Source organism: Protopterus annectens, chromosome 14.part0 (assembly GCF_019279795.1).
Source record: "Protopterus annectens isolate FY-2018-M chromosome 14.part0, PAN1.0, whole genome shotgun sequence".
In the NCBI taxonomy this organism is placed as follows: Eukaryota; Metazoa; Chordata; order Ceratodontiformes; family Protopteridae; genus Protopterus; species Protopterus annectens.
The window spans coordinates 887,108,265-887,131,103 of record NC_056748.1 but is presented as its reverse complement, the minus strand read 5'-3'; the positions used below and the strand labels follow the sequence as shown (position 1 = coordinate 887,131,103).

General features: G+C 37.7%; 1 protein-coding gene across 1 annotated transcript in view; it reads right to left on the bottom strand.

Moving 5' to 3' along the window:
- LOC122788742 (myoferlin-like) overlaps window positions 1-22,839 on the bottom strand; it is a 1,037,182-nt gene that overhangs the window by 275,718 nt on the left and 738,625 nt on the right. Inside the window, exon 12 of the mRNA XM_044055636.1 lies at window positions 13,177-13,292. Coding sequence (XP_043911571.1) covers window positions 13,177-13,292 — 116 coding nt within the window. The remainder of the gene's footprint in view (window positions 1-13,176; window positions 13,293-22,839) is intronic.

Here is a 22,839-nt window from a genome sequence, read left to right as displayed (position 1 = left end):
AGGAACAGAAAAGACAGTTTCTGCTCCTCCATTTTTCAGCTGGGGTGGGGACTCCAGGTCGGGCTTCAGACATGGCTCAAGAAGAGCAAGCTATAGTTATGACTTTTGATGCAAAAAGAATATTTGCATGTGATTGTAAGAGCACCCTGTTAAATATTTCAGAGTGCCCAGACAGCATGAAAGAGTGGCTCATGATACATCTATCCACCTAAATCAGTGTAAGGTACAAAATACTTCCAAACAGGAGACTTTTAATTCATGGAAAAGCTCGGTTCAGAAAGTGGAGTGGTACACCTTAAGTAGAATTTGCTAAGGCTCACCTCACACAGTTTCAGTACATTTCCTCCATCTGGTACAACTTCAGTAAGAGTTAATGTAATGCAAGAGGTTGTGGGGAAATAGCAGACACAGCCCCCCCCCCAAAAAATAACTTATTTTACTGATTTTTAAAAGGCTGAATGTTGAACTAGGTGTCCAACTTCAGGTTTGCCTATAAGCTATTACAATGCTCGTATCAGAGCATACTGACCACATCATCAGTCAGGTGAAACATCTTGCTTTGTGAATTAACATATTAACGGTGTCATACTTAAACTAAACGCTGCTCTAAAGAAGACACCTCTTTTACAAGTTGTAGTAAAGGATCCTGTTCAATCAAAATCACCACTTGAAGCAATCTGTCATTTTTTTGTGGATGCAGCCACAAAGAAAAAAATGAGCATACAAGTTAAAAAAAATTAGCTAATAATAGTACATTACAGTTGTTTTCATCATGCTTTTGCTGCATCTTAATGTTAGTTTTTTTCCTCTCATTAATACTTATGACTATGTATTCTTAATATCCTTTCTTTGTATAATTTGTACTGGTTATTTTTAAGTGTTATATTATCTCTGTGTTATTACTGGAGCTTTTCTCCCCGGGCCTCTACTGAAAATGGAAATATATCCAGCTGGACTAGCCCGGTTAACAAATGTAAAATAAAAAAATAAAATAAATCTCACTCAATGTAATTCTGATTTTCTTTGAATTCCTGGACTCAGACTGAAACTGGTCACTTGTGATAGGCATTCTACCTTGATAAACAAATTTTAAAATGCATAAAATTAAAATACAAATTGTAATGCAAGGAGCATTGCAATTCTGCTCCAAAATTGGGTAATAGAAACTTTTTAAGCAATGTCCTAGGGGGAGGCCCAATCTTAATAGAGCTTAGGGGTGCTTAACAAAAGCTTGTTAAGCATACCCAAAGTTCTGTTAAGATTGAGATGGAAAAAAGTTAAGATCATAAAACAGCTTTTAAAAGCTATTAGAACTTCACTCTGTCACACTTACAAACAAAATTTGGCAGGACAAAGGGCCTAGCAACTTTTAAAGTGATTAGCTTTACAGAGGGGCACTTTGTTTTTGCCTGCTGTCTATTTGACAGCACTAAGAGCTTTAACAGCTTTCAAAACCACAAACACATTGCACTACAGATTGATTCTTTCCTTCTGCTTTTTTCTTGTAAATGGAAGTCCATGGCACAGATAAAGCTTCATGTACTATAAAACTTATGATTGTGTCCTTTGGACGATGTGAGCACCTATCACAAACATCAAACCACTCAAAACTGACACTTATGAATCTAGGCACTTTTCCAAAAACTCTCCTTTGCCATAACATATCTACTGTCATCAGAATACCCTTCTATGTTGCCTAACTTCTAGGCCCAAGGGTTCAGTCATCCCTCTCTACTTCTACCTTATTAGGGCCAAACAGAATACGGTACTCCTTTTGGCATGTACATGTCCAAATATGTGATTTGACTTGAAAATAAACATTTCCTCACAAAGAAAGTGCAGTTGTATAAGAACTTACCACAACAGCAGGTATCCACTGATCACTGTTCATCATTAATAACCTAGGGCATCTCCTACAAAGGATAGATATATGGCTGGTCAGCATACCAAGGCCTGGCTGACTTCTCCTAATGCCATACATCCATTGTATGACCTCAGCACAATGGGGGCTGTGGTACATAAAAGGGCATATGGACACAAAAAACTCAGGAGTTCCTGACTAGACAAACTGTTGAAGCAGAAGTAACTGCAACTACAAGCATATGTACAAATCAGAAAAGATTTGGAAAACATAAAACAGCCCACATAAAAGAGTTAAAGAAAAGAGGAAGGAGGGATGGATTCAATAATTTTAACAGTTACGAGTCAGACATCTACTGTTATGGTAAGTTCTTAGACAATTGTACTATGTCTTTCCATAATCACTGTTGCAGTATCAATAACCTATGGGAGATTCCCAAAGCTGTCTAAGATAGTTGAGGAGGAAACCCTGAACTGGGTCCAAAACACTATCACAACTTAATGAATAAACTGTGCTTTTCTTAGAAAAATAAGCATCAATCATGTAATGTTTTGTTAATAATCCAAGTTGCTGCTTCAAGAACAGATTTGGAACCTTTAAGGAAAGCAATTGAAGAGGCAGCAGTTCTAGTAGAATGGGCATTAACTTGAGCCAGAAGCTGCTTACGATGGAAAGGGCAATGAGAAGCGGCAGCTTTGGAAATCCAATTTGTAGCAGTATGCTTGGAAAGAGGCGCACCCACATTTCTGTTCTGGAAATAGACACACAGCAGATATGACTTCTTGATAGACTTGGACTCGTCTAAATAGAACTTTAGCTGCCTGTGTACATTGAAAGTGTAGGACCTTCTCCCCTAAATTGTAAAGGGAAGGAAAAAAGGCAGGCAAGTTAATGGTCAAAATCAAGGATAGTGTAATACCTTCATTTGGCATAAAAGAAGGATTAGTACAGACAGTAGATCTGTCCTTTTGAAAGATAAGAAAAGGTGGAATAGCCTTTAAGGTTTGTGACTCAAACTCACTTAGCAGAGGACAAAGCCATGAAGAGCAAGGTTTTGCAAAGTGAAGTAGAGGCAGCATACTCAAAAGGGGTAAGGAAAGCTTTTCCAGAACATGATTCAATTCCAAGGAGGAGGAGGGCAGCATTTCTTGGTAGTTTAATATGAAAGGTACTGGAGATAGGCAAAGATGGGTGTAATCTGGAAGAGGAGCTATGCAGTCACAAAGCAGGTGATTTGTCCTGAAAGGAAGGTGTTGAACCTCTGGAACTTTGCAATTTCTCCTGAAACCTCCTCCATGTGGGTATTTTACCCTTCTGAGAAGATTTCAGATCCGTATGCAGGAAAGGATTAGCTTTAGAAGGAGAATTTCTATGAAATTTAGGCACAGGAGAAAGGAGGATTTGTTTTAAGTGCGCATCAACTGATCTTTCTACTGCAAGGATTGGAAAAGTTCTGCAGCCACAGAACCAAAAATATGTCACCTAGCCACATGAGAATCCAACAATCTATCCTCTACATCCTCCAGTAAAGGCTGAAGTTTAAGCAAAGAAAACCTATGCAGAATGGAACCAGTAGCTGCAGCCTTGGAAGAGATTTGGAACCTTTAAGGAAAGCCCTTGAAGAGGCAGCAGTTCTAGTAGAATGGGCATTAACTTGAGCCAGAAGCTGCTTTCGGTGGAAAGGGCAATGAGAACAATACGTATCTAGCCATCTGAGAGACACAAGTAAAGAGAGCAGAAGACATAGCTTCTGAATCAAAGTCAGAAAGCACCTTACCCAAGTTACCCAATACAGCCAAGAGGTACAGAACCATATGGGTTTGGCAATATATAGTTCTAAAGGTTAAAGTGGCAGAGATATACACTTTTTTGCCACATCTATTAATGGCTCTGCTATCTGTAGGCAGAGCATTAGAGAAGACAGGAGCTTAAAATGCTTCTCAGTGGAAAGAGTAATGGTAAAAGGGTCAAAAACAAGATTCTTGCACAATTACTTTTAAATGTCTGGCACCTTGTGAAATCCGTCAGACTTCTTAGGAGCCATAGGATGAGACTCAGGATTCAGAAGCCATGGAAAAGGTACCCAGACAAGGATTCTAAAACAGAGGGATTACCAAAGACTTAGGCACACCCATCCTGAGCATGGCATAGCACTTCTGGATATTAGACAACTGAGGACTTTCCCACTAAAATGCTACACCATCTTGACAATGGTGCCCCCCAAAAGGAAAGCTCCTCCATAGGGGACTCATGAGATAAGTACCTTGTCCTTCAGAATAAGTAAAAGAAGAATGAATTGGGGATGAGTAAGCTAAAGAGACATTCCCATTTGACTCAGATTCCTCTTCATGCTCATATTCCTTGCTATGCCTTTTAAGGGGGGACGAGAATGAAAATGGAGAGGTGTCAGGAAAATAATGCAGTTTTAGAGACATAATGACCTTAAAAAGACCCGTGTAAAATACTATCACTTCTGCTGAGGATCTCTTACGATAGAGGAGGAACATTGTGTTTAGTTTTCGGCTGCTTCCTAGACCTGACATCTGCCTTTACTAAGCATGGAGGCTCTATGTACTGACATGGATCCCCTGCAGAAGTTCAAAGTTTCTAAACTTTGAACTTCAAAAGGCCAACATGATAAGATTTTGAAACTTCAAACGTTGTGACTGGAGATTGCCGTACAGCACGGAATGGGATATTTACCATTTCCCCCACTGTAGTATAATCTCAAAGTTGGTATATTTATTTAGCAGGGGGTGTGAGGGTGCAGCGCGCTTGCCCCCCCTGCAAAAACATACATTTTATTTTTTAATTATGTTTTTGGGGTTTCAAAACTTCAATCTTATAGTCTCAGCCATTTGATGTTCAAAGTTTTGAAACTTCTAGCTTCAGAATTTACTGGGAAATTCTTCCCCAAGTATGATTTGTGGAATGCTATCCAGTCCCCTCTGACATAAGCCATTTTTTCTCTTCTCAACCTAAGCAGAAAACTAGTCGAATGTGAGAGAAGGTTGCACCAGATCAGCCTCCAATGAGGTCACTATACAAGGAGCAGCAGCAAGAATAAAAACAACTGGACAGTCTGAAGTCTCATCAAGAGACACAACTGAGACATTCAGGTGCATCTCCACAGTAGACATCCCCAATTTAAGCTTCAACTTTTTCTGTGTGAAAGGGATGTTGGCTGACAAGAATTCAGATGCCATCTTACCCTGAGCAAGGGCTTTAAGTTTCTAGTTCTCAAGATAAATTTTCAAAGTAGACAATGACTGTGCAAAGTCTTTCTCACAAATGTCTGACAGATACAGCAATCCCTATAAACGTGCTCAGCACCCAGGCAAAACAAACATTTAGTATGGTGTTCTCTATGAGGAATCTGTCTCCCCCAATCACTTTTCCCTCTCTTTGATGATATCTGTATGAAACTTATGAAAATAGAAAACAAGAGAGTTTGAATGTCCTCAATGGGGACACTTATCTGCACAATACAAAAGAAAAGGCACAAATCTTATGGCTGATAACTAATGCTAAATCGAAAGTTCACGTCTTGGCTAAAGGCATTAAAGTTCTGAGGTTTTGTGCACCCATATGTCCTTTATATACCACTGCCTGTGTTGGGCTGAAGTCATACTGCATTAGGGGAGGGTGTTCAGGCTTTGGTATTCTGGTCATACATATGGTTATTCTTGGCAAGATACCCCACAGGTTACTAACATTGCAACAGTGATCATGGAAGGACATACTCATGAGCTATACAGAATGCCTTAAAGTGCTTGCGGTCATTTCAGTCTTGTATAAACTCCTACTGACCTCTGTTTAGCCACAGGTTTTCATATATCCGTGCTATGCTTAGCCTCATACATGTTGACACAGCCTGTACTACCACAGACACCCACAGGACTTGAACATTCACAAAAACAAACAGAATTTGCAGAAGGGATAAATACCTATATCTCATAGGAACTCCTATCATCTCGAAATGACTCCTCATTTATATCATGTAAAGTACTCCCCAACCTTCTGCAAAGTAAACCTGGACAACTGTATAGGTAACCATAGATTTAACCCAGCTGTGGTCACTCAATCTCTTACTGAAAAGGGCAATCAAGTTTTGGGGATTTGCAGTGGCCATGCTACAAATGACCACCTGCCTAATAAAATCGTACGAACCACCTCAGGTATTCACTGAAAAACAGATGTCACTCATCACCCTCCCAAGCCTCCACATATTTCTGAAATGACAGCAGTTGTCCCCATATTCATGAATCTCTCAGAATCAAAAACTGATCTGAAAACATTCAGATTAGTGAAATAGTCTGGGTTACAATCAAAACAAATTTTCTTTCAAGTCTTTCACTCAAATTGATTAGTGAACATAAGATACTTTGGGTTTTGATCACAATACAGGTGTTATGTTGAAAGACAGTAATACTAAGACAGACACTGAGTACACAGTCTTGCAACCACAAGGGTTATAGTTAATATGAAGTTTTAGAAGACATTTCAAGAAGAAACATATACCATGATATACAGCTTCCGACAGAAAAAACTACTATTTAAGAATCTATAACCCAAAGCTTAAAACCTTACATCTCCCTTTTTAACCATACTAGTGCTCGTCATAACATATATTACATGGATTTTTTTAAATAAACCTCAGCTTTATATACTAAGCATACAGATCATCCAAGTAAGCATACCATGGTCCATTTACATCAAAATACTTCTGAACATATTCAAAGACATTTAGTGAAACACACACTCCTTAGCATAATTTTAATTTGGTCCAAACATATGTCTAGCTTCTTCAATGGTCTTCCATATCCAAAATATTCTAGTTGATGCATCTTCACTGGATATCTTCTTTTTGAACCAGTTATTGGAAATTGCAGCCCTTCTTGAAAAGAGAGATTCAAGGTTCTCATTCGGAAACTCTTGGCTTTTATGGTTTCTGTTTTTCTGCATCAGTATTCATTATGACAATTCTACTTGCTCTTCCTCCTGGATACTTCAGTGTACCTGCGTTGTCTAAACTTCTGTTATTTTATTTACACCATTTTCCTTCTTTCCCACAAACAACACAGGATACTGACTGCTGCCTGATCAACAAACCACCTTCAGGCCAGAAAATTTTCCCAAGAATTTGACATTATACTGCCTCAAACATATAAATGAGGGAAGGCTTCTGAAGTTTCTTTCAAATCTGTCAGTCGCTGATTTTTTCTACCATTTCCTTTGCATTAATGTGCAGGCATCAGCAATGGGCCATAAGTATGCTTAAGTATGTAATCTGCCCTTCAACCTTTAGCCCTACAACAAATATGCTTTTGAGTGAGAGAAGAAGAAAAAAAAGAAAAAAAAAAAAAAGTCCATGCGACAGCTACTGCTTTATTCCAAAACTTAGAGATCTTTGCAGGTTTTGCTCTTTCTCATAAGATTCATCTTTTTCATAAATTTCTCTCCACTTTGTATTGTACTGCAGATAATTGAGACTGAATTCCCACTGGTATGCAGATATGATGCCTATCAGATATAACATCGGGTGTCCCATACACAGAATTACAGTATTCGGTGCAGTAACTACGGCAGTACTTGGAGTGGCTCATCAGTTTGACTATTTTAGGGAATGTGAAATACTAATCCACACGTATGACATGCATGTCATCTTTGAAAATAAATAAATTACAGACTGCTTAAAGTCCATAGATGATCTAAAAACCTATACATCAACTTTTGTTTTTGGATGGCTGTAATCCTATGTACTACCAAATGTTATGCTTATTTACAGCCTCTTCTATGGGAGTTGATATTCTTTGCCAAAGCATATCTTACTTTTTATGTACTTTGATTTTTCCTGAAAAGATTTGTGTATCTGAATTGACTGGGAAGATTTTGTCAGTTTTGGCATTAATCCCTGAACAAAACTCACTCCTTCATTGAAAGCAACATAATTATTTCCTTACTAAAGAGTTTTGCCCAGGCCAGCATTTACTGCCTTGTGTTTTAGTAACTGTATTGCTAAGCCAGTATAACTGCATTTCTGGATTTTTGCTCAAGCCATCTTTCACTCTCATGTGTTTTAGTAACTGTATCTCTAAGCCAGTGTCAGTACAGTTAAGGATTTTGTTTTGATTTATTTTATTGGTAACTGAGGAATTACCCAAAGAATGTTTGCTACTTCTAGCAACTATCTCTTAAATAAGCTCTATAAAGCATATCTGTTATGTATGCTTCCTTACCACTTCAGTATTTCAGTTTCAGATTTTGTGATTTCCATGTAAAGTTCTTTAATTAATGTCTTTAATGTTGATGTGTTTTATTGCATATGTGTTCTTGGAACTTCTGACATCCATGCAATATTACTAAAAGTTCCATTTCTACCTGATCACCTATTTTTTATACCTTGAATTGCACATGACCCACATGCACCCTGATGCATCACATCCCCAGCACCATTCTGAGAAGTATCTGCTTGCAGCACAACTGGCTTATTCATATGTTTTAACACCGAAGAATCCTGAACTAGATATTTGAGGGTTTCAAAACTATTTTCCTGTTCATTTATTTATTTTTTATTTATTTTACATTTGTTGACCGGGCTAGTCAAGCTGGACATACATCCGTTTACAGTCGAGGCCCGGGGAGAAAAGCTCCAGAACAGGTAAGCAACAATTGTGAATGACAAAAAAAAAAAAAAAATTAAAATTAATATGCACAACAATATACAAGTTGAAAAAAGGACAAAATTACAAAAAGAATCTAAAAATACATTAGAAGTAGAATTAAAATAAGAGAAAAAAAATTAAAGGCATGGTACTATAGTTAGACTAATAAATCAGATGGAAACAATATAGGAATACGTTACAAAAAGATTCTTAGTAAGGCATAGTTCTAAGAAGTGACTCTCAGCAATTAAAAGTGTAGGTTAGGATCTTAGTAAGGGAGGAAGAGGAAGATTAGGTGAATGGAGTCGTGTTTTCAGTCGGGGTTGGTACAAGGACATAACCATTGAGTTTTAAGATGTTCTTTGATATGTTTTTTGAAAAGAGTAGTAGAGTCTTGATTAGTTAATTCTTGAGGGAGTTGGTTCCAGTTTTTACCTATGGAATTTGAAAATAATGCGTCACCAGCTTTATTGTGCGATTTAGTAACAGATACTAGAAGTTTATTGGCAGAGCGAAGTGTGGCTAGTATTTTATATGGTGAAATTAGTTTTGTCAGGCTAGGAGTATAATCAGGGTAGTAAAGTGTCTTATGAATGATAAGTAATTGTTGGTAGAGTAAGTGGTTATTTAGCTCTAGCCAGTTTAGTTGTTTGAGGTTGAGACAGTGGTGAGTTCTAAGGGGAGTAGAAGTAATGAATCTTGCTATACTGTGATAGCAGGTAGAGAGTTTGGAAATGTTATTTTTAGATAAGTTAGTGTATAAAGCTGAGGCATAAAAGAGGGTAGAGATCAGGTGAGTTTGAGCAATGGTTTTTCTCGCTACTGGGGAAAGGAAGGGTTTAATTCTGTAGAGCATCCCAATTTTTTTATTTACAGCTTTAATAGTAGAGTTAATATGGTCATCAAAGTTAAGTCGGTTGTCAATGGTTACACCTAACAGTCGAGTGGTCATATCAGGGTTAATACAGGTAGAATTATTTGAGGAGATAGTGAAGAATGGTGTGGGAGATTTATTGGTAGGAGTAAAGAGAAGAAGCTTAGTTTTTTTGGGATTTAGGAGGAGGCATTGTTGCATAAACCATTTTTCAATGTTTTGGAAAACTGTTTGGGTGATGGACTGAAGGGAGGAGACATTTTTAGCAGTGCAGATCAAAGTAGAGTCGTCAGCATATTGAATACAAGTAGCTTCTGGCACATTAAAGTGTAGGTCATTAATAAATAATGAGAAAAGAAGGGGACCTAAGATTGATCCTTGTGGAACACCAATATTTACTGGGGTTAAGGATGATAGGTTGTTATCCCAAAGCACTGCTTGTTGCCTGTTATTGAGATAGCTCCTAAACCACTGTAGAGATTGTGAGCTAAGAGAAAAGAGATTGAGTTTGTGAAGAAGTATATTATGGTTAACCATGTCAAAGGCTTTTGATAGATCTATGAATAGAGCGGAGGAGAAATGATTATTGTTTCGATTATTATTTATGGAGTCAGAGAAGGAAAGGAGGGCAGTTGTAGTGCTATGGAAAGGCCTGAAACCATGTTGACAGTCAGCTAAAAGTTTGTTAAGAAGAAGATAGTTGAGAAATTGTTTGTGTATACATCTTTCCATAATTTTAGCTAATGGGGAGAGTAAAGCAATAGGGCTTAAAGTTGGAGAGCTCAGTAGAAGAGCCCCTTTATGTAGAGGAATAATATGCGATATTTTCCATATGGTGGGGATCACTCCTTCAGAGATTGTTCTATTTATCAGTATGGATATGGGGTGATTAATAACTTTTGCAGCAATTTGTAAGTATTCAGATGGGAGTTGGTCAGCAGAAGGGGTACATGGTTTGAGTTTGTTGAGAAGCTTATAAATAATAGATGAGGTGACAGGTTGAATCTGAAAGGCATTAGAAGAGTCTTCAGAGATATTTGGTGAGAATGCAGAAGATGTGGGTAATGAACTAGCTAGAGTTTGAATGGCTTCTGTAAAGTATTTGTTAAAGGCATCTGGGATCAGGGTAGAATTGTTAAGGTTAAAGCCTGAAGGGATAGGAGTAGGTGAATGCCCTGGTTTCATAACTGTACCCTCACAGATACTTACCACTCTATCAATTTTCTTAGAGGAATAACTTATCCACATATACGACACTATTCTCAGAAACCCAATGTAATGACACCTGTCTTCTGGCTTTGGTCTCTTTCCCTAGATCACACTTCAGGCCCTCTGATGTCAGAATGTGGCTGATATATTTTAGACTCATCCATCTTATTTTGCATTTGTTACTGTTTAACATGAACGACTGCTGTCATAATATACTTGGTAACAAGTTATCTGCCTTGTGCTTCCTGATCTAACTGTATACAAATGAATCAGTTTTGGTGAAACCACCTTCTAGGTTTTCCAAGCTCTTATGCCACAACTGTCTGGAGCACAACTTTTTCCTGATGAAATGCTTAAAGGAAGTCTAATGAATCTCTGCCTTCATAATGGCATACTAAATGTACACAGATTGGAGCTTTAGTTGTTTAGTTTTATTTGTCTGGAAATCCTGGTTGGTATCCAGTAATGAGAAAAGCTTAGTATCTGGCATTATTGAGACTACTTCCCTCCACTGTAAGCAATGGATAATGCTTTTTTAAACACATTATTCAAAAATTGTGGAGAAATACAAATGGAAATCATGTTTTTCTTTAAGATAGTAACTGCACTACTACGCTAGCTACTTCATAAGAATCTGTGCTTTCCAATTACTTTAGTTCTCTGGTTTATTTCCGAGAACTAGGAGTAATTTCTTGGAAGTAAGTGCCCCTGAAAAAGCATCCTGTTTTATAAAGTATGTGCCACTCCTCTGGCAAACATCTTGCATGTCTAAACAAATAAGCACAGTAAGATAGGATACTACTGTTATGGATTTCATAGCATCTGAGTTGTCTCCGTGACTGCACTCATGAATCTATCTAGAAAGATGTATACACACATATACACATTTTTACATTGTGAATGCCTTGCAATTCAAAATGTCCAAGAATAATATGAGAATTTCCTTTTTATTTAAGTGCTATCATGTAAAAAAGAATCATTGTACTTTATCTTGAATCAACTTGGGCAGTATTTTTTATGTAATGGCTTCACCAGTTGGCTAGAATATGTTAAAAATGTGAACGTAGCTCAGCATTTGGTTTCTATGTATTCCAGTACTTCAAATATAATGTTAGACACAATATAACACACTGCACTCATGTACAATTTAAATTCAACATTTGTCTTACTAATTCTCACATTTCCTTGTAACAACCCATTTCTATTCTTTTTCTGAGACTTGAGGCATCGTCAGACTTTAGTATCAACTAATGACACTATAATAATAGCGACGACTCATTTTCATGAGTGTGTTCTTTTCACATTTGCTCTGCCATTTACATAAATTTGAGAAATATCATTTTTTAACAGATTGTGTAAGGTCAATTGAATGCCGAACCATAATGCCGACACTTACTAGTAGAGGCTTGAATGTTAACTGTACAACAATATTTCTATAGTTTTCATTTTTATTGTAGCATTAATGCATGGAGCTTTCTTTCAAATCAGTTATTTTTGGGATTGACATCTGGTATTCATGTGCCACCGCCTTGTGGTTGATCTGCCTCCTGTAACTTGTATGAAGTGGCAAAATGTCCAGTCTTCCACAACTGTGATCTTATAATACACACACGAACTCCCACCCAGAAACTTAATGCTAATACTGAAGGTCTCATCTGCTCAACATCTCTAATTCAAACCTCTATCCCTGAACCTCAAAAGTGACTGCTTAACCTTAAAAACTTCCAGTCAGCCCTTCCCAATAAACTTCAACAGCCTTGGCTTACCCTTGCCCAAACTTTAATGCCTATTCAAGTGGCAGACCATACATTCTGCCTGGAAATCCAGATGCCCAGCTCTGAGTCTATGTTCCATACACAGCTGGGACTTGAGCAAATGAAGGCTTTACTTTTGAAACACAATCTCACTTCTTATGTCATTTTTTTACTTTTTATTTGACTAGCATTTTACCTTATATGCATGTTTTTCTTGGTTACTTCTTTTAAATAAAGGCTAATAATGTCACTTGTTCGGCAAATATTCACATCTTTTCATACCAAGTTTGTTTCCCCTAAAAACCTGACTTGTGGTTCTTTGATGATACCCATTAACTTACTCAAATCTGAACAGGTGGACAGCATGCACAATGCAGATAGGGCTTAAAAGAAAAAATCCGTTCCTCCATGCATATGATAGCCCTGATCCCAGTCTGCTTGTTTTTCTTCCCAAGAAACATGCAAGCCATAAGCCTCTTGTCAGAGGGATAATTAATATCTCAGTGGGGGTAACTGGCATGGAAACCTGTATGGTCAGAGGAGTGCAGCCAAAACAGAGCAGAAAAATGTGTCTGATTGTAACTATAGGAATATGAAGCTTTATTTTGTTGCTGTAGTTTAATTGTGTGCATTTCTCCTTACTTAAGATGTACTACCTCATTCCAAAAGTTTACTTAATGATGCTTGGACAGACTTCACAGTTTTAAAGAACATTAAAAAAGCAGTACAATGATCTTCCTTTTAACACTAGACAAGAACTACTAATACTGTTCACTATATACAGCACAAAACAGACTGCAAACATTAAATTACCATTGGCTCATCTCCTGCTCCAAGTACAAACATGCTGACTTTCAGATAACCTTTAGCTCCAGAACTTGCATCATCAGGATCCTGAAGCAGCAGCCATTTCCTTACCACAGAGTGACCTGTAATAAAAGAGGAAACAGTTGCAATGACAGCTTTAAACAATTAAAATGCAGCTACGTACTAAGCACAATATTTTCTCTTGCCAGAACATATTTTCATCCAAATAGTGCAACAGGTAAATAAGGTACTTCCTCACTATTCATCCTCTTTTGCAATATTTGGATGAAAACTCAAAGCTTTCTTTATGTATTTGCCTACTTATTACGTTATAATGACAATCGCATTTTGAAGATTTTTACCCCCGCAATGTTATTTTATACATACATACCTACCTATACACACGCACACAAACTCCAAAGTGTTCAGACCTTTCTGTCCCACTGGAGCCAAAAAAGATATCTAACATTTTTAGGCTGAAAACTCTCTTCTGAAATATCAAGAAACCTGACACTACTGAGAGAGAAAGAGTAAATGATGTGGGATTCCTGTAGATAAGTGACACCGTTCTGTAGCTGAAGAACCAACATTCCTGATTACAGTAAATTTAAAATATGATAAAGACCACAGTTAAGACAACATCACTGGAAACCATCATTAACTGTGTCCAGATATCTTGAAAGTAAACAGTATTACTGAAGACTGCCATTCTTGACTGAAAGTAAACAGTCTGAAGACAGGCAAAGATCAATAAGTCCTCTTTCTTTTTTTGGATACAGAATACTGTGAAATAGAGAGAACTTAACTAAAAATCAAATGTATGTTATTATGGCCAACCATTCCATACTTTTTTTTAGAAAAATAACCAATAACTTCTAGCATATAAGGAGATTATCTTAATTCAGATTTCTGCAAAGTACTAAACTATTAATTTCAGTGATCTATGGCAACAAGAGAATCATGTAAAGAAATAGTACAGCTTTTTCTGTCAGCTTAAACATAAATATTCAAAATCAAATATGCTTACAAATGAACTTTAAAGGCATTGCTCCTTCTAAAATTAGGTTGTGAATAAGTTATATTTTGGAATTTCAGAATGTAAAAAAATATTTTGTCCATTACTTAAGTTTGAAATTATGGTTGTTAAATTGATTATTAAAATTTACAAAGAAACTTAAAACAATGCATTATTAGAACTCCCCAAAACCAGCTATCTCGGCCATACTACTCAACTGTACCCAATTCCTCAGCATTTACCATTTTGGGGGTTGAAATAGGGTGCCATGAATTCCCGAGTGGCCCCTTTTATCCCGATTTTTTTTTTTTTTAATTTTAATTTATGTACATGCTGACATCATCACATATTGCCAGCATATCCAGCGGTGACCCCCCCCCCCCATTATTTTAGGCTTTGTCCAGATTATTTGTGCTAAGAGATATGGCCAACACCATGGCTAATAATAGCACATTTTTCCATATACATTCATTGCACTTTAAATAATTGTTATAGCCATTAATTATTAAAGAAGTTCTTTGGAAACCAGCTTGCAGTAGCTGTCAATTTCTTGTACCACATAAATGTTACAGCTGTTATGTAAATCTACCCGAGAGTCTAGGTGCATTTAATGAAATGTTAACAGCATTGCTTGGTTGAGTAACAAAGATAATTTTACTTTGCCAGGGAAGCCCGCATGACAAAGGTAAACAGTAGCAGAAACTCTAGAGGTTTCATTTTTATTAAGCAATTTTTTTTTTGCTGGGTACAGATCATGAAGGAAGTAACCCTCACCCAATACTATGATCATGGCATTACATGCCTCCTTCCCTTGTGGTAGTGAAGATGATGTGAAGCAGTGAGTGTGTGTTTTTATGAATGAAAAGAATCTGAGCGAGTAATTCTAGGAAACAAGGCCAGAGGGAGCAGGACAACAATGTATGTAAACACTGAAAACGCAGACTGAGTAGCATTTACTGACTTTACTATGATTTTCAGTGGGCAACGATGCAGGCCAGAGCCAGGGAGAGTTCAGCTTGGGCTGTAAGTAATAGTTTTGTTGTGGCATACCAGCTTTAGACATGAATCTGGTGGTGGGTGTTTTTTCAGCATATCCATGAAGCATGTTATTGTGACTACAGCCATCTAAACAACCCCTCCCCATATATGGCACATCAAACTTCTATGACTGTGTGTGTGTGTGTGTGTGTGTGTGTGTGTGTGTGTGTGTGTGTGTGTGTGTGTGCATTCAATGTGAGCTAAACATTTAGATCTGCTCTTATCCTAAACTAAAAAGGTTGATGACAAGGTAGATGGTTCCATCCTTTGGCATATGCTTGCTTTGAGATGGTATTAGTTGCTTCTCCATTTACAAATACAGCGCATTTCTCTGCAGTTAAGTACTGGCAAGCATTTGTGACCACAGAGGGGGGAGAGCTTGGATGGAAAACATAACTGCTGTTTCTCACGTTTTGCTAGACAGGTCTCCGCACTTCAGTTTTGCAGTCTGTCTTCTGGTAGTCACTAGTCTAGGTCTCCAACTGCTATGTTATGATTTTTCAGTCGTAATCCTACAGTTACTCATTCCAAATGCATAAGGAAGGGGAGATATTTCCTTGCATTCTTGCTACAAGAAATAAGTAGCATTTCTGTTTATTCTTACTATGTCTGAAATTCTGATGAAGTCCTAGTGAAGGATGAAAGTGCTTAACTCTAATTTTGTGCTGTAATAAATTTGGATTGTATCATCTTACTGCTGACTGCTTTGTGCTTGGGCCATCGTGGATTTTGGCAATTTTTTTACTAGTCGATGTTTGGATCCCACACTGTGCACACCTATTTTGGGGTTAATATTTCCATATGTACTTAATACTTCAAAAAATTAGTGACTTACAAATTGTTGTATGACATTAAGTGAAACCTTAGATGTTGCTGAAGAGTTGCTTTGATATTTGCACTGTAAGTTGCACATCTTGATATATATTCTGTATTATTTGTTTGGCTAATTATACAATTAAGCATATATTTACATATTTCTGTTTGTTTGTCTTTTTGGCTTTTCCCAGTTAGGGGTCGCCATAGCGGAACTCCGGCCTGCTAATGATTGGCAGTCGATTTTTATGGTGCTGAGTTGCCAACCCGACACCCAACCTTCAGCGAAGGCACGTCCATTCACGCATGTCTATCGGAGGCCATTCGACCACGGGGAGGACATGCAGACTCCACACAGAAGGCACTCCAGCCGAGAATCAAACAGGAGAACCTCTTGCTGTGAGGCAACGCTACCATTGTACCACTGTGGCTTTATATTTACATATTCACGGGGAGGACATGCAGACTCCACACACAGAAGGCACTCCAGCCGAGAATCAAACAGGAGAACCTCTTGCTGTGAGGCAACGCTACCATTGTACCACTGTGGCTTTATATTTACATATTCACGGGGAGGACATGCAGACTCCACACACAGAAGGCACTCCAGCCGAGAATCAAACAGGAGAACCTCTTGCTGTGAGGCAACGCTACCATTGTACCACTGTGGCTTTATATTTACATATTTCTGTAAATATCTCAATAAGCATTCATGTATAGAGGAATTTCTTGCTATTGTGAGATACACTATGTCTGGTTAACAAAAACTGACCTAACAATACATTTCTAGCCTGTATGGTTTTCAAGATATGGAAATTTGTGAAATTTTACAAAAAATAATCTGGGGTATATAATATATTACAATATTTACAGAAAAGACTGACTGTACTATTACCTCTGTAAAGACTCTCTTATAACATTGCTATTTGTACAGTTTTAATAGATTTTATTGTTTACAAAATATATTTATCTTATGCTTTTTGAGTTTATTTTTCAGAAAATGCTCTAGAATACAATGTGTGTACAGGCTACTAGAGGGGTGACACTTCACACCACATTAGTTTTATGCACGTATAAAGCTTTATAAAAGTTCAAATGTTAATGTAAATAAAACCCTAGTGTTCTACTTACAGTCCGTGCTAATTTTGTGTTTTGTAGCTTGTGTTTGAATATTTGTATTCCACAATTCCATTTTGAGTGGGTGGAGCCATATTATTATGCATGCAAATGTTATGTTAATTAACGTCTAGATTTTTGGCCAGTTGTACCTACTTTTCATCGGCCTTTGTCCATAGGCCTTTGTCCAGATTTTTGGTGTCTCCAGGTTGAGAGGTATGATCACACCATCAACACCAGAGCAAACATGAGTACACAGAGAGGACAAATTTATGATAAACTAATTTTGTCTCTGCAATAAGTAAGACTTCCTCAGAGTTGTTAAAACTAAACAGTTTTAGGAGTTCCCCACCAAAACATGATCAAACATTCAGTAGAATTGTGACTTTTAGTATCATATTTTAAATACTAAACTAAAAAGTGCAACATACTTACACCAAACAAGTAGTCAACAAAACCAGAAGATTCTGTGGGTAAAAAAGTCAATAATCACCAAATCCTTCCCTTTCACAACAGATGTAGAAGTACATGGTCCTCCTATTCAAGTTTTTGAAGGCCTCTGGACACAACAAATGACAGACCATTTATTCACTTTTCATAGTTTCTACAACTCTTGGAAGATTTGTTCATGTGGAATTTCTGGACATGATGACTTTAACCTTAGCATATCTTATACAGTATTACCTCACCAACAAGCTCATATTCTACCCTTTTTGGCCACTGTCATAGGTGTTTAAAAGCCTCATACCACACAGTTTATCATAGAATTTCCACTAGTTTTAAGCAAAAATATACATCCACATTCAGTAAAATCAAAGCCTTTTGGCCTCTGACATTCTGTAAGCTTACAAAAAATGCTCGATTCCCTTCATATCTTCATCCTTGCAGATAGTTTTCTACTATGTATTCCAAAAATTACAAAGCAACTTGTGAAACAATATACCATGTCACAAGTGTATATGTCACTGACAGAACCCATGTACCGTGGTAGTTTGCACTTCTTTGTACAGGTCTTGTAAACCTGATCTCCATGTTAGATAAAATTCTTAAAGTCAGGTATCACTCCACTACCGTTGTAGGCTACCTTAATAGGCATCTACTTTTATACTGCTGTCGACCCAACCATTACTCCTCATAAGGTTTACAGGGATGGTCCAATAACTTGGCGACCTATCAAGTGACCTGCTTCAGGTAGTTCTTTATGGAATGCATTCAGTCTATCTCAGCTCACTACACTGGAAAATGGTGGCAAAACAGTGAAGACCTGTAAACTTCAGTACAGATAAACTCAACAGCTTTTGATAATGAAGGCTTCAAAAGATAAATTAAACTTCATTTGGAAAATGTTGACTTCAAAGCAGAAACAAGTTAATGCTATGTAATGTACATGCACATGAACAAGTTAGACTTTCTGTCTATAAATAAAGGGATAACAACGGTTTCAAACTGCCAGTAACTGATGATGCACAATGTTTCAGAGTACTGCAACATTTTATCACTCAAGCAAAGCCAGGAAAACCACAGAGATATTAAGTAACAGTAACAAAATTAATTATAATTTCAGCATAATTAATTGTACGTGTGAATTTCATAACAAGCTCTGCCATCAGTGGGTTAAGTTAGAGTATTAGGGGGTCCAAACTGATGCAACAAGATACAGTGTGTTGAGAACTAAAACTACAACTTGAAAAAATTAAAAGGGAATTGTATATACCAGAGGTGAGAAATAACACCTCAGTATTATAAGCTCAGCAGCAGATGCACATAAATATTCTGATGTTAAAGCAAAACTATTTATTTTAAAGTAAAGAAAAATTTTTGAACATTATATTCTCGAAAAGGAGGCCAGGAAGCAAGTGAAATACTTTATGCATCATGCCAGGCTGAAAATCATGGCTAAACACTGCAATTTTAGATACAATTTTTATTAACGCTCTAGTTAGGAGACAACTCTTGGAGGACAGGATCATTCACCAACTTGTCAGAATATAGCAAGTTAAATAAGGTGTGTGTAGAGCAAGACAAGGGCAATACAAATAAAAGATAAAAAATATAAATCTGCTGACATACAATAAAATCAATGCTAATTGTAAAAAAATGTGCATTCCACTAGAATACAAACTGTGTCACTTTTGTGGAAAGATGACCTATTTTGCAAAATGGTGCTGATCAAGCTCACGAGACAACCATCCAGAAGGACACTAAATGTCAATCACACTAATAATGCAAAAAAATCATTCAAGTCACAAGTAGTGCAATTATCTACAATAATTAATCATGAATTCCACTATTACAAATGTATCATACGAGCTTCACTGCAAACATAGAAGGGAGTCCAAATGGACAGATGATAAATCAACAAGCAAAGGAGACTAGCATTACTGGAATTAAATTCATCAAGTCTTGGTGAGCACCTTCAAGAGTTGGATACAATTTTTACAAAATCTTATCAAAACGACACTGATATGCAAACTGTGTTTACATATCATATATCATGAAGAAGTAGGTTAAAAAAAAAAAAAAAAAAAAAGACAGCTGGGTTCACAAGTCCCAGGATAAAAAAAAATGCCAAATCCTGGAATGTACACTGCTGCCAGGACTGGGAAAAAAAAAGACTGCGTAGAATCCTCAAAATCAGAAACATTCCTATAACGGAGTTAGGCCAAGCTTAGGGGAAGGATGAATTGGCCTCCCTGTTGTAGAAGGTAGTAATCCACAAAAATCACAAAAACTAATAGGACAAAAAAGACCCATAAAGATGACAGAGTGGACTACTTAGGATAAGAAAGAAATTATGCATCGATAGGTGTTATGCGAGAAGCCCAGAACTTCCAGACAGAAGGCATTCAAAAAGACTGAGATAGAAATTAGAGGAAAGAAAAATACTTGCAGAAGAAAAACCGCCAAAAACTTCAAATGCAAATTTGTGTTCATTAATACAACAGGTCTGTGAAAAAACTTATATAGACCAAGAGAATTTGAGACATTTGGAAAAGGAAGTGTGAAAATAGAAAACAAAACAGAGAATTTAATAATGCATAAAAAAACATGGACACAGGAAAGCAAGACAGATCTGACATGGTACAATATTTATGCAAATTAGATAGCCAAACTAATCAATACAAAAAAGCAGCTCCAAAGCTATTTGAAGTGAAATACAGGCAAAGATGCCTAGATATGGAAAATTTCAAAATACAAAAAATAAGATCAGAAAGGGGGAATACAGAACATCAGTTTAGTAAAGCAGAATTTAAAAGAAATAGAAGATGAAAGTTATGGCATACCTGTGAAGTGAAGGACTTTATGTAGAAAGCCTAACATAGGTTTTGTTACAGCACGATGGATCAATGAGTCCACAAAGGAAAAAGAAACAGGTGGATTGGGAGACATCTGAAGAATACATATGGGCATAGGAAATAAAATGATATTTTATATGATGCAATATTTATTCAAAGGAGAAAGACACACTAATCAATACAAAAAAGGAACACCAAAGATAATTGGAGAGAAATATAGGCAAGGGCATCTGGATATGGAAAATGTCACTATACAAAAAATAATAAAACAAAGGGGGAAGTGGAAAAGAGGGTTGGTAATGGAGAAATTAAAGAAGCAGAAACTGGAGTTATGGATTACCTGCAAAGTGAAGGAATTAGTGTAGAAAATCCATCTCTAGTAACATGAAAGGATGATGGAAAGTACAGTTGTGTACACTTACCATAAATGTAGATGTTTGAGTGCATTCACTGTTACAGTCCTGACTTGTGGAATTTCCTGTTGTGGAAGCCCTTGTCCAGCCCGACTATCACAATAAAAATCTCCCTCCTCCTAAGGCTGGCGGATGCCCTACCCTGCCCTGATGTCAGTATGCTTGGGTATAAAGGGAGACAGCCGGCACCATGACATTGGTCTTTTTCTTGCCATCAGAGTACGAAGCAGTGTTTCGGTGCATCAGTCCATCCGCACCAGACAGAAGTCTTCTAAAGGTAAGTACCCCAACTGGGGAACTCTTTTTCTTGCTTTAACTCATGTCAGATAAAGTTAACAATTGTCTCCACTGTGGTAAGCAAATCCCACACAGAGACTTTCATTCCTTGTGTGTCACCTGTCTAGGCCTGGATCACAACTTTCCTAGTTGCCATTTTTGAACTTGTTTCAATTCTGGGACTACCAGCTGTAGGGTTGAAATCTTAGCTAGGCATCTTAACCTCCCATCTTCCTTGCATCATTTGATGGTGTCTGCCAGTTGTCCCAAGGTTGAGCTCCCTAAGCATAGGAAGGACAAGGAAAAAAGACCTAAACTTGGGGCCTCAGATGACAACAGTTCAGTCTGCCAGTCCCCCAAGGCTCATTATCGCTGAGGAAACTGAGGCGCTTTTGCAACCCCCTTCTGTAACTGAGGTGGTGGGGCAGAGACTTCTTTCAAGACCTGTATGGAGTCTAACATGCTGTTGGGTCCCTCAACTTCAGCACAGGCCTTGGTTTTCAGTTTGTTGTTCGGGTCCAAAGTTGCTCAGCAGCCCTGGGTTCTGATGAGTGATCTTTTACCATCGACATTCCTTCGAGGCATCAGCTCACATCAGTTCTGCCTTACAAAGAGACTGGCGTCAAGATTGCGGATGAACATAGGCCCAAGGCCAAAGCTACCTCTAAGTTATATCAGCAGAACCTGGTCAGGTTAGCTGAAGACCTTCTTTCTTTAGTCAGAGCTAGGCAACCCCCTTTGGAGTCTTCCCCAGGGAAAAGGAGAGGGATCCCTACCCCTGAAGTTTTCTCTGAACCTCCTTATTCAGATGAGAATTCTAGGTGCATAGGTGCATCTGCAATCCTGATGCCAGTCTCTTTGTAGGGTGGTCAGGATTGCAACAGTGAAACATGAAGGAAGAATAGTTGTGTAAAATATTACCATAACCATATATGTCTTTCTCTTCCATGTTGCAGTATTACCAACACTTGGGTTCTCCTCTCTTGCTACCCAAATGTCCGGACAATATACAAAAGCTTGCATTCACTTTTGGGTAAGTAGGGCATCTGACATTGGCCTAGGGAACATGAGCCATAAAAGTGATGTCCACACTTACCAGACCTCAGAACTGAGTGACCCAGTCAGACCCCAGTCCAAGGAAACTGTGCAAGTCCAATGCCAGCCAGTTAAATGGAAAAAGAGGGGAAGAAGGGAGGGAAGGAATACTGCAACATGGAAGAGAAGGACATCTATGGTTATGGTAACATTTTACACAACTATTCTATGTCCTATTCTCATGCTGCAGTATTCAACACTTGGGTGAGTGCCAAAGCTCACTGGGAAGAAGAGGGTGGTGGCTTGGAAATATTTTCTATAAATCCATGCAGGACTGCCCTGGTGAATCCAGCCCTGGATATGAAAATGCCCAATTTGTAATGCTTGGTAAAGGTGTGGACAGAGGACCATGTATCTGCCTCAAATTGTGGCAGTGTTCAAACCTTTAAAGAAAGCTTCAGATAAAGCCATAGCCCTAGTGGAGTGTGCTTTAATTTTTGACCCTAAGGATTTCCCAAGGTATGCATAGCAGAAGAAAATTGCTCTGGAAATCCAGGCTAAAATTGTCTGCTTTGTCACAGCTTTCCCCACAGCTCTGGGATGAAAGGAGAAACAATTGGTCATTTTCCGATATGTTTGGTTTTGTCCAGATAGACCCTAAGCTGTC